Source organism: Podarcis raffonei, chromosome 7, assembly GCF_027172205.1.
Source record: "Podarcis raffonei isolate rPodRaf1 chromosome 7, rPodRaf1.pri, whole genome shotgun sequence".
NCBI lineage: Eukaryota > Metazoa > Chordata > Lepidosauria > Squamata > Lacertidae > Podarcis > Podarcis raffonei.
The window spans coordinates 4,279,830-4,296,863 of NC_070608.1; the positions used below are offsets into that span (position 1 = coordinate 4,279,830).

General features: G+C 48.2%; 1 protein-coding gene and 1 long non-coding RNA gene across 2 annotated transcripts; both read left to right on the forward strand.

The window, feature by feature from the left end:
• The first annotated feature begins 4,435 nt into the window (after positions 1-4,435).
• On the forward strand, positions 4,436-6,994 carry ARC (activity regulated cytoskeleton associated protein). Its single transcript, XM_053395175.1, has one exon. The coding sequence runs from the start codon at positions 4,981-4,983 to the stop codon at positions 6,199-6,201; it is 1,221 nt and encodes a 406-aa protein (XP_053251150.1). The 5' UTR covers positions 4,436-4,980; the 3' UTR covers positions 6,202-6,994.
• Positions 6,995-7,030: 36 nt separating this feature from the next.
• On the forward strand, positions 7,031-10,799 carry LOC128417026 (uncharacterized). The gene is made up of 3 exons (XR_008331369.1): positions 7,031-7,545; positions 8,415-8,579; positions 8,970-10,799. It is a non-coding gene; the product is annotated as an uncharacterized LOC128417026 (long non-coding RNA).
• The last annotated feature ends 6,235 nt before the right edge of the window (positions 10,800-17,034 follow it).

Here is a 17,034-nt window from a genome sequence, read left to right on the forward strand (position 1 = left end):
CAGTCCCTGAAACCTGTTTTATTTTGAAATCTGCATTAGGAGTCACAGAGATGTATGTGGTTCAAAGCACCATTCAACCATGAAGCCCACTGGGTGACCTTTAATGAGTCACTTACTCTCAGTTCAACCTACTTCACAAGGTTGCTGTGAGTATAAAATGTGATTAAGGATAACCTTGAGCTCCATGGAGGAGTTTTCTATGTGCAATTAACAAATATACACATTGATGCAAAAGACTGAATCAGCTCATGTCATACTGGAGTTCACAAACACTGGATTCCTGAAGCTCCCTGGTCTCAGACAAGAGTCCACAGTTGACTTGTTAGAAAAGAACATAAGGTTTTCTTTTCTTGGAGGATTCTGAGCATAATAATAATAATAATAATAATAATAATAATAATAATAATAATTTATTATTTGTACACCCCCCCCCCATCTGGCTGGGTTTCCCCAGCCACTCTGGGCGGCTTCCAACAAAGATGAAAAAGACATTAAAATGTCACACACTAAAAACTTCCCTGAACAGGGCTGCCTTCAAATGCCTTCTAAATGTCAGGTAGTTTTTTATCTCTTTGACATCTGGTGGGAGGGCATTCCATAGGGCGGGTGCCACCACCGAGAAGGCCCTCTGCCTAGTTCCCTGTAGCTTTGCTTCTCACAATGAGGGAACTGCCAGAAGGCCCTCAGCACTGGACATCAGCGTCCAGACAGAACGATGGGGGTGGAGATGCTCCTTCAGAGGCTGTTTAGGGCTTTAAAGATCAGCACCAACACTTTGAATTGTGCTTGGAAACGTACTGGGAGCCAATGTAGGTCTTTCAGGACCAGTGTTATGTGGTCTCAGCGGTCGCTCCCAGTCACCAGGCCAGCTGCCGCATTCTGGATCAGTTGTAGTTTCTGGGTCACCTTCAAAGTCAGCCCCACCGTAGAGCGCATTGCAGTAATGCAAGTGGGAGATAACTAGAGCACGCACCACTCTGGCAAGGCAGTCCATGGGCAGGTAGGGTCTCAGCCTGCTTACCAGGTGGAGCTGATAAACAGCTGTCCTGGATAGTCCTCTGTCATGGATGCTTTAACTGAGATTCCTGCATTGAAGGGGATTAGACTGGATGACCCTTGGGATCCCTCTACAATTCTATGATTCTAAGCGCCTGCTGTATCAAGCCAATGGCCCATCTAGTCCAACATCCTGTTCTCATGGTGAACAACCAGATGCCCCAAATCAGGATTCAAGCACAAGAGCCCTCTCTCCCTCCCTCCCTCTAACAACTTGTATTCAGAAGTATTGCTGCCTCCAAAGTGATCTGTCCAGCAACCACTGAGGTGCACATCTGGAATAAATCCCTACGGCCTTTTAAAACTGGGTGAATTGATCCATTTCACTAGGTGTGTTCACCTGATCTATTTTGCTGCCCCTTTAAGGAGTCTCAATTCTGTAACACGAAGGGGTTTAGCCGAGTCAGCTAATGTTCCTGGGACTCTTGAGAGTCCCATGGACTGCAAGAAGATCAAACCTATCCTTTCTGAAGGAAATCAGCCCTGAGTGCTCACTGGAAGGACAGATCCTGAAGCTGAGGCTCCAATACTTTGGCCACCTCATGAGAAGAGAAGGCTCCCTGGAAAAGACCCTGATGTTGGGAAAGATGGAGGGCACAAGGAGAAGGGGACAACAGAGGACGAGATGGCTGGAAAGTGTTCTCGAAGCTACCAGCATGAGTTTGACCAAACTGCAGGAAGCAGTGGAAGACAGGAGTGCCTGGCGTGCTCTGGTCCATGGGGTCATGAAGAGTCGGACGCGACTAAATGACTAAACAACAACAAAAGTAATGGCAGAAATGCAGAATTCATAACTGAGCTCCTAAGCTGTGTTGGGTGTTCTTCCTTCCACAAAATTAGCAGCACGTGGAGATAGAATGGGACCGTTCACACCCGGCCTGGTCCTAGGGTGTCTATGAGACATTAGGAGCATATCTGCAGCAGAGGGGAAGCATGCTGAATGCATGAATGATTCCCACATAAGCTAGAAATCTGTCCACTCAGGGTTCCAGATTATAGGGGCCCGTGCGCTGCTCTGGTTAGTCAGAAGCAGCTTAGTCATGCTGGCCACATGACCCGGAAGCTGTCTGCGGACAAACACTAGCCAATCAGAAGGCTGGCGGTTCAAATCCCCGTGATGGGGTGAGCTCCCGTTGCTCAGTCCCTGCTCCTGCCAACCTAGCAGTTTGAAAGCACGTCAAAGTGCAAGTAGATAAATAGGTACCACTCTGCCGGGAAGGTAAATGGCGTTTCTGTGCGCTGCTCTGGTTGTCCAGAAGCGGCTTAGTCATGCTGGCCACATGACCCAGAAGCTGTACGCCGGCTCCCTCGGCCAATAAAGCGAGCTGAGCACCGCAACCCCAGAGTCAGCCATGACTGGACCTAATGGTCAGGGGTCCCTTTACCTTTGACTGGGTTTCCTTCTGCAGATTTGGGTTTGTAGCCGGTGTGGGATGTGATGTCTCTCCCTGTCTTCTCTCCCTCTGATGTTAATTCATCACTCTCTTCACATGCAAACTGTGTATTCGGGGAAGGGCTTTAACTCGGTTGAAGAGCACCTGCTTGGCATTCAGAATGTTCCAGGTTCAATTCCTGGCATAGGTACCCACCTCTGACCCACCACATAGTCCACCTCCCTCTCAAAAGCCCCAGGGAATAAAAATCACATTTTCAGAGACCCCTACAAAACAAAAACAAAAACACAGAGAGAGGGACCTGGAATTCAGTTAAACTCTACAGAATAATCCTTCACTCCAACACCCCTTCCCCAAATCAGATGTTGCATGCCTAAGAGTCTATCGCAAAGGGCACAACCTGTATTGAAAATTCGCAAAGGAGAAATTGCCTGGTTCAGTTCCCTAGCAAACCTAGGCCACCTGTCACCCCACAACCAGACCACCCTAGATAAAAGAGACTCTGTGTTCCTCCAGGGACACCTGAAAGACCCAATGCAAATTCAGCTGTGTGGTTATTTTTGATCGACTGATTCCATCCAGAACAGAGGCTAAGCAAATCGTGCATTTTGGGGAGTGGGTAGGAGGGAGGGGGTGTCCTGGTAAGTACTCACCAAGTTACATAACCCTCCAACCTTGCTTAGTAAGTTGCAGGGAGCAGCCCCCCAATCCTAAAAATGTATCATCACCACCCTGTCATCCCAGCCCGGCATCTGAATGACGGGCTGGAGTTCCGGAGGGGAAGCACACACACACACTCTGCCTCAATCTCCTTTTCCAGAAAGGGAATCTCTTTATCTCCTGGTTATATAAACCCCCAGTGTCCTTTTATGGTTCGGCTTCCTGCTTCATCAACGAGTGTGAGCTTCATCTGCGTCTGTGGGCTGCACCGTGTGATTAAGCAACTGATTCAAGCTTAGTAACTGGAAAGCTTTGCGATGGGTGGACTTAATTGGTTGGAAACCCTGAAAGGGTAGGACTCCCCCCCCCCCGGTTTTAACCTGCAGCATATTGACAGCTCTCCCCCCTCCAAACCCCCCCCATATATGGTTACGATTGCATAACAGAAAACGGCTGGAGGCAAAATTCCCACCTCCCATTTGGAAAATAAAACCATGTCCCTTTCCACTTTGCCCAGTCATTGACCCCTTAAAAGGTAAAGGTAAAGGTACCCCTGCCTGTACGGGCCAGTCGTGTCCGACTCTAGGGTTGTGCGCTCATCTCACTTAAGAGGCCGGGAGCCAGCGCTGTCCGAAGACACTTCCGGGTCACGTGTCCAGCGTGACGAAGCTGCTCTGGCGAGCCTGCACCAGTGCAGCACACAGAAACGCCGTTTACCTTCCCGCTATAAAGTGGTACCTATTTAACTACTTGCACTTTGGCGTGCTTTCAAACTGCTAGGTGGGCAGGAGCTGGGACCGAAAGACGGGAGCTCACCCCGCCGCGGGGATTCGAACCACCGACCATACGAACGGCAAGTCCTAGGCACTGAGGTTTTACCCACAGCACCACCCGTGTCCCCTTAGCCTCTAACAATGAGGGGTTGCACAGGTGTGGGTGAGTGTGTCATGTGTGGGGGCAGGTGGGTGAGCAACTCACAGCTGGCCAGCGGAGGGTATGTGACACAGGGAGCTTTTAAGCCATCTCCCTCGTGTCACGGGGTCTTTCGGGGTCTGAGGACCTTTGCAAAAAGGGCCTTTCTGGATAAAGGGTCGGGAGATGAATAAGACCTTTTCTTTTGGGGGGGAGTGGAGAGGGGGAGAAAGGGGGAGCTGAGGGGTGATGAGAAAAAGGTAGGAATTACTCATCCATCCATCCAACTGTCTCCAGAACCTTTAAAGCGCTTCTCGCCTCAAGTCTGGGGGTGTGTGGAAGGGGGTGGGAGAAGCTAAAGGGAGCCGGGGAGGGCGAGGGAGAGAGAGATGCTTGCCAGGAGCTGTGTTTTCCACTGAATCTTTCTCCTCCAATCAGCAGCAAGATGCCGATGAGCACAGAGGCTTGGCTACACCCACATAGGGAGGTGTGTGGTGTATAAGTATAGGGATCCGTCTGAGCTAGTGGCACATCACAGAGAGAAAGCAAATAGCTCTCTGTTTTCCAGCTAAGCAGAGGAGAGAGAGAGATTCAGACACTTGTTAGTGTGAAGTTCTAGGAAGACTCAAAAGCAAGGAAGCAGCAGCAGGAACGACACAGGCAACAGCGGAGAGCATCACCGCTTGCTGGGGAAGTTCTCAACAGCTCAGCTCGGGGATTAAGGACTCCTGGGAGACGGAGGAAGGACCAGACACTGAAGAGAACTTTTTTTTGTCCTGGACTTTGGCTGTAGCACAAGGGCAGTTGGACGGCAAGACTTCCCAGGGTGATTTTCTTGATTTGGTTGTGTTTGTAATTTGCAGGGGAAACAGGGAGTCCATTTCTGGACTGGGTGGTTGCGACTTTTGGAGAGAGTCTGTCAAAGGGGCGAAAGCTTGATTACCCACAGCTAGGAAACATGCAGTTGGACAACATCAACCAGGTGAACCTCCACTCTTTCCAGGGCCACCGCGGCGTGGCCAATAACAACAAGCCCAATGTGATTCTCCAGATAGGGAAGTGCAGGGCAGAGATGCTAGACCACGTCAGGAGGACCCACCGGCACCTCCTGACCGAGGTGTCAAAGCAGGTGGAGCGGGAGCTGAAAGGCCTGCAGAAGTCGGTGGGGAAACTTGAGAACAACCTTGAGGACCATGTCCCCTCGGCTGCTGAGAACCAGAGGTGGAAGAAGTCCATCAAGGCCTGCCTGTCTAGATGCCAGGAGACCATTGCTCACTTGGAGAGGTGGGTCAAGAGAGAGATGAATGTCTGGAAGGAAGTGTTCTTCCGCCTGGAGAAGTGGGCTGACCGGCTCGAGTCTGGTGGGGCGAAGTACTGCCATGGAGACAACCACAGGCAGACTGTCTCAGTAGGGGTGGGAGGCCCAGAGATCAGGCCCAGTGAAGGGGAGATTTATGATTATGCCCTAGACATGAGCCAGATGTATGCCCTGACACCTCCTCCTACTGGGGATGTCCCTATCGTGCCTCAGTCCCATGATTCCTACCAGTGGGTCTCTGTCTCAGAAGATACTCCACCTTCCCCAGTGGAGACCCAGATTTTTGAGGACCCCAGGGAGTTCCTGACTCACTTGGAGGACTATCTGAAGCAGGTGGGTGGCACTGAGGAGTACTGGCTCTCTCAGATTGAGAACCACATGAACGGGCCGGCCAAAAAGTGGTGGGAGTACAAGCAGGACTCCGTCAAGAACTGGCTGGAGTTCAAGAAGGAGTTCCTTCAGTATAGCGAGGGCACCCTGACCAGGGATGCCATTAAGAGAGAGCTGGATCTCCCTCAGAAGGATGGAGAACCCCTAGATCAGTTCCTCTGGCGCAAAAGGGACCTGTACCAGACCCTCTACGTTGATGCTGAGGAGGAGGAGGTCATCCAGTATGTGGTAGGGACCCTCCAGCCCAAACTCAAACGCTTCCTCAGCCACCCTTACCCCAAAACTTTAGAACAACTGATCCAGAGGGGCAAGGAAGTTGAGGTCAACTTTGACAACTCTGAGGAGCCCAGTCCCCAGAGGACCCCTGAGTTGAGGGACTCATTGGAAAGCCTCCCTCCCTCCACCACTGCCAGCCCTATCGCTAGTGACGGAACTCAACCTGAGGTTTCTGTCCCGACCACAGTGATATGAGCAGAGTAGTGTGAAACAGGTATGACAAAGAAGGGGGTTGGTGGATTATTTAGGAAGGCAGTTTCCTTTCATCTGAGAACTTCAGCCATGGTGGGTCTGAAGATACACTCAGCCTAATGACCGGTAGGAGGAAAATCTAATTTTCTTCAAGATCAACCACGCTGAGAGCGTGGCTAGCCTGAATCACTCAAGATGGTTCAAGCTGGATAATGGATGGCTCTTTTGAGGATTTCTTTTTTAAAAGCCATTGCAAGGACTGGACTATGTCAGAAAGACAAACCAGCCTCTTCGTCGTGGCAGAGGCAGCCACACCTCCTGGGGCACAGCTTCCCAGGGAATTTCATCGGGCGTGACAGAAGGATTTCCTTCTCGCTCACATCAGTCCTTTCCTTCAAGGTGCTTTTCCTTCCAGACATTCTCCTCCCCGCTTCTGGGAACCATCAGTGGACTTTCACTAACTCTCTTGAAAGCTATTGGTTTCCCCCTCTTTCTCCTGCTTCTTCCAACTTTTCAGCTGAGCTCCAAACAGATTGGGGAAGGGAACTTTTAGCAAGTTTGGGGAGGTCCTGAAGGACTTCAGCAGGAGTTTCAGCCATCAAATTAACCCATTCCCTGCTCTCACCCAACTCTCATGTTTCCATCTCCAAGTGGACCTCTGGATTCTCTTTGGCTTTGACTTGGGCACTCAGGTCTTTCAGCTCCAGAAGGATCATCGGCCACACATTCAAGAGTGGCCATGAGCCTGATGCTTTGCTACTCTACATTCTAGATTTTGGGAAGATAGGGCTTTGCAAGGGTGAGATTTTGGGAAGATAGGGCTTTGCATCAAGATCCTAAAGAGAAAGAACAAAAAGCACTCTAAAGTTGTACAGGGGTTAGTTTCCTAGACTATTTTTTTATTAAAAAAAATAGTTGTATACAAACACAACTTGAATTAAGAAGTCATGCCACCTTAATCTGTACACCAAGAAGATAGAGATGGCACATTGAACACCTTTGAGAATTTTTTTAAATAATGAAAGTTAAACGGCTTTCCCCAATGCTGAGAAGCAAAAGACAGGCAACTTTGAGAAACTTTGGTAGTTGGAGAGAGGGAAAAAACGAAACATGAAGCATGAAGTCTCTGCTACAGAAAGTCTGCGCCCTCTACAGTCGTAGAACTGAAGGAAGGAACCAGCTGTAGCCTTTTAGAATGGCTTGCTAGTCCATATATCTAGAAGAAGGCAGAACTCGCACAGAGACCTGCTCCTGGTTCCACTGATGCAAGAGAAGCTGTGAAGAGCAAGATATCACCCCAACCGTTCTGAGAGCCTTCAGGGTGCGACTTCTTCCCACAGGCTACAGGTAAGATACAAATCTCCCCAGCTCATTGACTTTATGCCAGTAGGGTTGACAAATATAGCCTTCAAACTTGGAGAAACAAAGTTCAGTTGTATCAAAGTCAGATATGGGTGGGTAGGGATAATTAGGGAAGTGGAAAGATGCCATTTCCAAACGGGACTTATGAACTGTGGTCCATGTTAATTTGCAGAAGAGATGCTTAAATCTAGGACTGATGTTGCTAGGAGAAAGTAAATATCTTTAGAGAGGCTGTATGGACTTGGGTTAGTGAAATCTCTCTCCCGCCCCCCAGCCATCAGCAGGAGTAGTCAACATGGTGCCCTCTAGATGTTGCTGGACTTGATGGGGTTGATGGGAGTTGTAGTCCAATAACATCTGGAGGGCACCTTGTTGGATCCCCCTGTTTTACAAGACAGAGTTAGAAGAAACCCCAGCAGTTGCCTAACCTAATCTCCCTATCCGTATACTTGAGAGCTGACTTATCACTCTGCCTTTCATGTTCTGGATAGGGGAAGCCTCTCTCTCTTTTAGCACCCTATCAGCTTCCAAGTATGATTCCTCCCGCACCCTTCCCCAGGATCATTTGAGTGGTTTGCAGAAAGCAAAAAGAGTCAGTTCTTCCAGTTTCTGAAAGAGCCAAAAGCAAAATAGGGAGCATTCATTCCTAGAGACCAGGCAGATCTCCAGCTGCCATGCATAAGCGTATGCCCAGCTATGGACAGTCTGCTGTCAGAGTGATGCTCATTCAGACAAAGAATTGCTGCTGGAGCTCACAGAGAGAAGGGGAACAATAGCTAATGCAAAGGTACATTGTGTTGCTGAAGCTGATCTGGCTCACAGCTCATGTTCCGCTTTCTGGTTTTTTTTTGCAGTGACTCATTCAAAAGCGGTTGGGAGCGAAGCACTTCTTGAATTGCATGTGGAGCAGAGATGGAGGCAGAAGGGCGGCTCAGAAAGTCCCATCATGCAGTCGGGCTGGATGGACGTCAGATTCCGAAAAGCTCCTGCAGCTCTTGTTCGGAGATCACTTGGCGAAGGTAAATAGCTGTCTGCAATCATGGCTTAATTCTAGTCCAACCCCAGCAGACGCCAACTTCTGAATGCCCATTGTACCTATTAATCCCTAATGAGTTCTTCCCACTCAAAGGATACATTTAGTTTCCTGTGTTCTGAAACGCTCCTTTGCAACTATGACGTTGCAAATCCCCCCTTTGTTTGGCGATTGTTCAGTACTCTGTTTCCATAGTGGCCAAAGAGATGCCCATAGGAAGTTCACAAGCAGAACCTGAGTGCAGCAGCTCCTCAACCACCTGCCATTCTCAGCAGCTGGTATTTCAAGGTCTACTTCCTCTGGCAGCCCAAACCTCCAAAGATCTTCTCTCCATTTTTCTAATTCACCATCTAACCTTCACATCCCTTTCTTGCAGGAAGTTGTTGTCCTTCTGAAGATAGAAAGAGTCAGCTCCTTGATTGCTTGAGTCATCACTCCTATGTTGGCAGGCAACTGGCACTTATGAAAGTGCATCTCAGAAAGATCGACATCTGGAAGATAATGCCAACTTTGCTAACATGCCAGAAAAGATGCTTCAGCTACGAGGGCAGAGAAAAGGCACATCTATACATGATGCAACCAGCAAAGGGGGAAAATGTGTTCCAGGGACCACACTCACTGCGGAAACAGCAAAGACTCAAAGTGACAACTATAGCAATATGATTTATGGGATTGGGGGCATGAAGGGTGGCTGAAGGTCTGAAGAACTTGAATGCAGGACCTGACTAAGGAAGGGGATACTGTAACTGGGGTGTTGCTTATTGATTGTAACTGGGGGTGACAGTGAGGGTTTTGTGGGCAGGGCAGGGAGGTAAGGTAAAAATTCATTTCCTGTTCAGATTATCTAAGAGCTCAGTCCACTATATCCTGAGAACTCTACTGGCCAAAGAGAACTCCACTGTCCATGGAGCTTGGGCAGTCAAAGCTGAAGATTTTTTGAACACTTTTATGTTCAGAAAAGCACATTGGAATCAAATATGTTTGGCTGAATGGCCAGGTGGGTGCAGTAGCCTTAGGACAGCTGGCAATCAGGTACGAGATGAATGGGCATGTCCAGCATCTCACACAGGCCAGAAGAACCACAAGGAAGTCCATTTCTTTGGCTGCTCGGCTGCTCCCATTTTTCTTTCTTTCTTGAGCTAACTAGGAAGCAAAGACATGCACACCATTGTATGCAGTGTGCATTGAAACAAAACTTTTTTTGATGTTCAAAGAAGTTTCACTTCATATTCCACCTGTCAAACAGGTTGGGTTGGAGATGGTTTTGGATTTTGTTTCTTCTTTCTTCCAAAACTACTTGGCCTACAGCTCTTGTGTAGGTTCTGACTGTCTATAAATGTATGTCAATGTGCCAAATCATCTCATATTGCCATATTCTGATATCTTCCAGCTCACAGCTAAGAAGGCGCTAAACACCTTCAGCTGTCTAAAGAAGAATATTCAGGGACAGGACAATTACATTAAAATAATAATAATAAAAATGAATGCTAACCTGAAAAAGATGGTGGACTTTCAGAGAGTCCTAAATATCATTTTCTTCTATCTCTTGACCACCACCCAACTAACTCCTCAGGCATTAATTGGGATGACACCTATGTGATATTATAGTTCTGGGGTTCTTTAGGGAGTGGACCAATAAGATCGCTGTCTTTTTCACTACACCAATGGCTTCTAACCAATGGGAGCTTGCTAATTCACCATCAAGTTCTCATTGAGAGATTTGATTGTGTTTCTCTTGCGAGGGAGAGTCAGGGGCAAGGTTATGTGTGTGAAATATGTATGTAGAACCAAAAGCTAATCTTGTTCATTGTGTTCCATTATTCCAAAAAAGCTGTTTTCTATTTCTGGTTTTATTTTCACTATTGAGCATTCATCAGTTCGCTGTGGGTTGCACAGAAGGTGAACTTACTGATGCATTATGAATTGTGTTGATAAATGGGCTTGGGGATTCAATATTTAACGTATGCCCAAGCCACTTGACTCTCTTCTGATTGTACGAGGCCACTTATTCCTTATGGTATCACTTTGGTGGTGAAACATAAGAGGCTGTGTCAGCTCCTGCTTTTGATAGAAATGAATAAAAATAAAACAAAGACAGCATTCTTCAGCCGCAAAGCAATTGTAGCAAAGTCTGTTCATAGCAAGAAAATGTTTGGTTCTTCTTTTTTTGTAGATTTCTATAATAAAACATTGTGATAACTGACTAAAACAACCCCAGTCTTGACTCTCATTCATCCTTGCCCGCCCACCCACACAATCGCTGTTGAAAGCTTGGGATTACAAGGGCACAGGTTGCAAGCTTTAGACTAGCTTGCTTTTCCTGTATCTGAAGAAGTGTGCATGCACACAAAAGCTCATACCAGTAGCAAACTTAGTTGGTCTCTAAGGTGCTACTGGAAGGAATTTTTTTTTTTATTTTGTTCTGACTACGGCAGACCAACACGGCTACCTACCTGTAACTCTTCCTGTGCAGTTTAGCTGGGCTTACAGCAAAGGCATACCTAGGGGCAGTGAATCTGGACCCAGGTGGGGGTGCAGGCATGAAGGCAAGGGCAAAAATCACTTGTCAGGCTATGAATAAGTGCATGACTTATATGTGTGCAGTGCTGCAGCAATGCTGTCATGGCAAGATCAAATGTGAGAGAAGCTTTCTACCCTTCCTGTCCACCTTGTCCTCCCTCTGGATGCTTCGAGTCCTAGCTTGTAGTAATTTCTAATGTGGCTATTGCAGTAAAGTGATTTATTCTCTAGGAGGTGCTGCCCTTGTCAAGAGCACAAGGGGCTCTAGGCTACTGGCTCGCTTTACTCATGCAGTCAGCAGAAGGTTCAATTCTTGGCAGTGTGTCCAGTTTTAAAAAATCAGGTAGCAACAGGTGATGGGGAAGATTCATTCTCTGCCTGACACTGGGGAAACCACTGCCAGTCGAAGCAGATTGGAGTGAGGAACCTTTTCTTGAGATCAAGGGTTGCATTGCTTTCTGGGCAACTTCCTGAGCTGTGAGGGGGTCACAGGCAAAAGTGGATGGAGCAATGAACATATTTCCTTTGTAGACACACACAAACCTCTCTGTATTCTCCATCCAGACACACAAACAACACTATCAGAGCTCAGGGACACAACCCAGCTAGCCAAAACTGCACTAGGAGGGTGTGAAGGTAGCGCACGGGCTCCCTCAATCTTCTTAAGAAGATGGCGCCTCTAATTTGTAGTGCAGTGGTGGACTACACTGCAGAGCTGACTTGGGGGTATGGAAAGAAGTACCCTATTCTTGTGGAGTGGTTGACTAGATGGCTTGACTTTGTATCTGGGTATTATGATCCTATTAATAACTCTTGCTACAATTGACCACCAGGACAGAGAAGAGAAAGCCCATATCTCTGCAGTAGATAGTTAAACTATGGAACTCACTCCCACAGGGGGAAGCGAACACTGCCATCTTGGATGGCTTTGAGAGACGTTTGGACAAATTTGTGGAGGAATAAGGCGGGTGGCGCTGTGGGTTAAACCACAGAGTCTAGGACTTGCCGATCAGAAGGTTGGTAGTTTGAATCCCCACGATGGGGTGAGCTCCCATTGCTCGGTCCCTGCTCCTGCCAACCTAGCAGTTCGAAAGCACGTCAAAGTGCAAGTAGATAAATAGGTACTGCTCCAGTGGGAAGGTAAACTGTGTTTCCGTGAGCTGCTCTGGTTCGCCAGAACTTAGTCATGCTGGCCACATGACCCGGAAGCTGTACGCCGGCTCCCTCGGCCAATTAAGTGAGATGAGCGCTGCAACCCCAGAGTCGGTCATGACTGGACCTAGTGGTCAGGGGTCCCTTTACCTTTACCTAAGGGTATTGATGGTTACTAGCCACGATGGCTCCTAGCCATGATACCTCCATGGTTGAAAGCAGAAATGCTTATGAACACCAGTTGCTGGAAACTACAGGAAATGAGATTGCTTTTGTGCTCAGGTCCAGCTTCACAACTTCCCACTGGCATTTGTTTGGCCATTGTGAGAGCAGGATGGTGACTAGATGGACCACTGATGTGGTCAAGCAGGGTTTTTCTTATGCTCAGTGGGCACATGTTATCAATTCTGATTGCTCCTGGGACTCCTGAGCTTTACTCGAGTTCTTTAACAGATGGCATTTGAACTTAAGGCCGGATCTGTGAACATATGGAACTGCCTTATGCCAAATTAGAACTTTGCTTTATCTAACCCTGTACTGTTTGGGGGGACGGGGGGCAGGTGTGGGGGACTCCCTGGTCCTGAATGGGGTAACTCTGCCCCTGAAGGACAAGGTATGCAGCTTGGGAGTTGTTTTGGACTCACAGCTGTCCATGGAGGCACAGGCCAATTCTGTGTCCAGGGCAGCTATCTACCAGCTCCACCTGGTATGCAGGATGAGACCCTACCTGCCCGTGGACTGTCTCGCCAGAGTGGTACATGCTCTGGTTATCTCCTGCTTGGACTACTGCAATGCGCTCTACGTGGGGCTACCTTTGAAGGTGACCCGGAAACTACAACTAATCCAGAATGCGGCAGCTAGACTGGTGACTGGGAGCGGCCGCCGAGACCATATAACACCGGTCCTGAAAGACCTACATTGGCTCCCAGTACGATTCCGAGCACAATTCAAAGTGTTGGTGTTGACCTTTAAAGCCCTAAATGGCCTCGGCCCAGTATACCTGAAGGAGCGTCTCCACCCCCATCGTCCAGCTCCGAGGGCCTTCTGGCAGTTCCCTCACTATGAGAAATGAGGGGATGCTAAGGTCTGACTGTTAAGTGTGTGGCTCTACATGAAGCTACAGCCCCCTTCACACTATATAAACAAAAGCTCCAGCCTTCCTCCTCTGCCGCCCCTCAGCTGAGTTGTCGCATCTGTTGAATCATAAATCTACTACAAGCAGAAAGGTCTGCGATCTCCAGTTCTTCTGCCATCTGTGGAGGACCCGTTGGTGGGAGGGATCCATCTGGTTCTGATTCACTGAAATTAGCCATGCTCAAGACGCACTTTCTGCCCTTCTGTATCCAGTCCCCTTCCCTCCTTCTCTTGCCCTCTGTTGAAATCTTGTTCTTGGCAACATCTCCCAATCCCAGATTGGCCATCCCTTTGCTATAGCGGCTGCCGCTGGGCTACTATTTTTATTTGTTTTGTGGTAATCCTACCCATTGGAGTGACCAGGATCTGGCATGGAGTAACAGGCAGCCAAAACAACACAGAACCAGACCTTAATCTGAAGGATTGGTGCACAGTTTAATATGAGTTTTAAACAGTGTCGTTATTCTAAAAAAAAGAGGTGCCAGAACTCAACATGAACACTTCCCTTGTTCATGATAATAATAATAATATTTATTTTATTTATTTTTTTTTATTTTTTTTTATTTTTTTTTATACCCCGCCCATCTGGCTGGGCTTCCCCAGCCACTCTGGGTGGCTTCCAACAAAATATTAAAATACAGTAATGCATCAAACATTAAAAGCTTCCCTAAACAGGGCTGCTTTCAGATGACTTCTAAAAGTCTGATAGTTGTTGTTCTCTTTGACATCTGGTGGGAGGGCATTCCACAGGACGGGTGCCACTACCAAGAAGGCCCTCTGCCTGGTTCCCTGTAACTTGGCTTCTTGCAGTGAGGGAACCGCCAGAAGGTCCTAGGAGCTGGACCTCAGTTTCTGGGTAGAACGATGGGGGTGGAGACGCTCCTTCAGGTATACAGGGCCGAGGCTGTTTAGGGCTTTAAAGGTCAGCACCAACACTTTGAATTGTGGCAATGGAGTCCACCTGAGAGGTGCTGGGACTGAGTTCCGACAAGTCCTGGCTGGAAACAAGCCTTGGTTTTAAACCTTAATTAAACATATGGTTTAAGGAGAGGAAAGGAGACTCCCATAGGCTGACTGCATAAATCTCCTTCTCCCCGCTCTGCTTGCTGCCAGACCACCACCATCTTTTGACAGTCTCAGGTTGCTCTAGGTGGACCTGATCTGTGTTGGGTCTGCCTCAACCCAATTCAGCTGAAACCTGGGTTGGCATCAATTCAATTTGGTTCTGAATCGAGGATTTGGATGGGGAACCCAATGTGCAGCCCTCATCATGTGCACTGAACACCTGAACCAGGTATGAGTCATGAACTCTGTAATTGTCATACAGAAATCAGCGTGAACTGGTCAGTTCCCAGTGGGGGGCTCCTTGGGAGGGCCAGAGAAACCCAGGGTTGTGAAAAGTAAGTAATTTGTCAGCTCTGATTCTGCAAGCAGAGGTCGGTAGAATAGTTTTGATTAGTAAGCCATGGATGTCACTCTCCTTCACTGCTGACTCTTTTAATTATCCTAATAATACGGTGCTCTTTTGACATTCTGTGAACCATATGGGAATTAGTTTATCCACATGCATCTCCTGTGTGCCTCAGAGAATGTTTATACAGCTCTGTCACGTGCCAGAACTATATCTTTCCCACACAGTTCCAATGCCGGGTCTGCAAGAAACTGACCATGTGACCAGAAGGAATACTTGGGTTCAACTTGGGTCTGGAAACCAAATCTTCTAAGGCAGGCATGTCCAACAGGTAGATTGCGATCTACAGGTAGATCGCAGGGGTGTCCCAGGTAGATCACGGAATGAAGTTTAGTGACCAGCTTTGGCCAACCTTCCCCTAAAAAAAGCTCAACAATGACAATGGGTAGATCACAGTCGGTCTTTTTATACTGTGAGTAGATCGCAGGCTCTTGGGAGTTGGACGTTTTTGTTCTAAGGAATGATTGAGGGAGTTGGGTATGCTTAGCTTGGAGAAGAGAAGACTGAGAGGTGCCGTGATAAAGGTAAAGGGACCCCTGACCATTAGGTCCAGTCGTGACCGACTCTGGGGTTGCGCTGCTCATCTCGCTTTATTGGCCGAGGGAGCCGGCGTACAACTTCCGGGTCATGTGGCCAGCATGACTAAGCCACTTCTGGCAAACCAGAGCAGTGCACGGAAACGCCGTTTACCTTCCCACCAGAGCGGTACCTATTTATCTACTTGCACATTGACGTGCTTTCGAACTGCTAGGTTGGCAGGAGCAGGAACCGAACAATGAGAGCTCACCCCGTCGTGGGGATTCGAACCGCCAACCTTCTGATCGGCAAGCCCTAGGCTCTGTGGTTTAACCCACAGTGCCACCCACGTCCATGATAGTGGTCTTCAAATATTTGAAGAGCTGTCACGTGGAAGATGGAGGAAGCTTGGTTTTTTTGCTGCTCCATAGGGTAGGATCCAAACCAATGGATTCAAATAACAAGAAATGAGATTTTGACTAAATATTAGGAAGAACTTTCTGCTCAACAGTTGCACAGACTACATTGGATGGCGGACTCTCCTTCAATGGAGGCTTTTGAACAGAGGTTGGATGGCCATCTGTCGGGGATTCTTTAGCTGTAATTCCTGCACTGAAGGGAATTGGGCCAGATGACCTCTGGAATCCCTTCTAACTCTACAGTTCTATGATTCCATGATTGATCTCTGTGATCAGTCTGGTGGGCCGGATTCAGCTTGGTGGGTCACTGCAGGCCTGGGCCAAAGGCAGATCTAAGGAAGTGCAACCATTTTGTACACACTGGGCACAGAGCTACTGGGATGCTGCAGCAGGCGCCACAACTATAATGTCCAATGGAAGGTAAGGGGAGGAGAGATTTTGGTGTTGCACAGGGCACCACTGAAATTTGAGATGCCTAGGTCCTCCACTTGATGCTTTTGAATTATGGTGCTGGAGGAGACTCTTGAGAGTCCCATGGACTGCAAGAAGATCCAACCTCTCCATTCTTAAGGAAATCAGCCCTGAGTGCTCACTGGAAGGACAGATCATGAAGCTGAGGCTCCAATACTTTGGCCACCTCATGAGAAGAGAAGACTCCCTGGAAAAGACCCTGATGTTGGGAAAGATGAAGGGCACAAGGAGAAGGGGACGACAGAGGGCGAGATGGTTGGACAGTGTTCTCGAAGCTACCAGCATGAGTTTGACCAAACTGCGGGAGGCAGTGGAAGACAGAAGTGCCTGGCGTGCTCTGCTCCATGGTGTGACGAAGAGTCGGACACGACTAAATGACTAAACAACAACAACAAAAGGTCCTCCACTACCTGGGCTGTCCAAATAAGAATGTTGGATCATGGAAGCTTTCTTCTGCTGAGGCAGACTGACAGGTACATCTCTCTCAACTCTACTTGGAGATGATGGGGACTGAACACACGGCTTTTTGCTTTGGTGTGAGAAGCAGATGTTCTACGCTGAGCTGTGGCCTTCCCCCTTGAGGAAGTGCTAAGAGGAACATTCATCTCTCACTAACTCATGCACACACGTACGCACACCTTTTTATCTGAAATACTAGCGTTTCTGCTGACAAACACCCACCGCGTGGGATATTCACACCCCTGCATGTGATTCACCAGGCAGGTAACATGAGTTGTCACAGCACAGCTCGGAAGCAA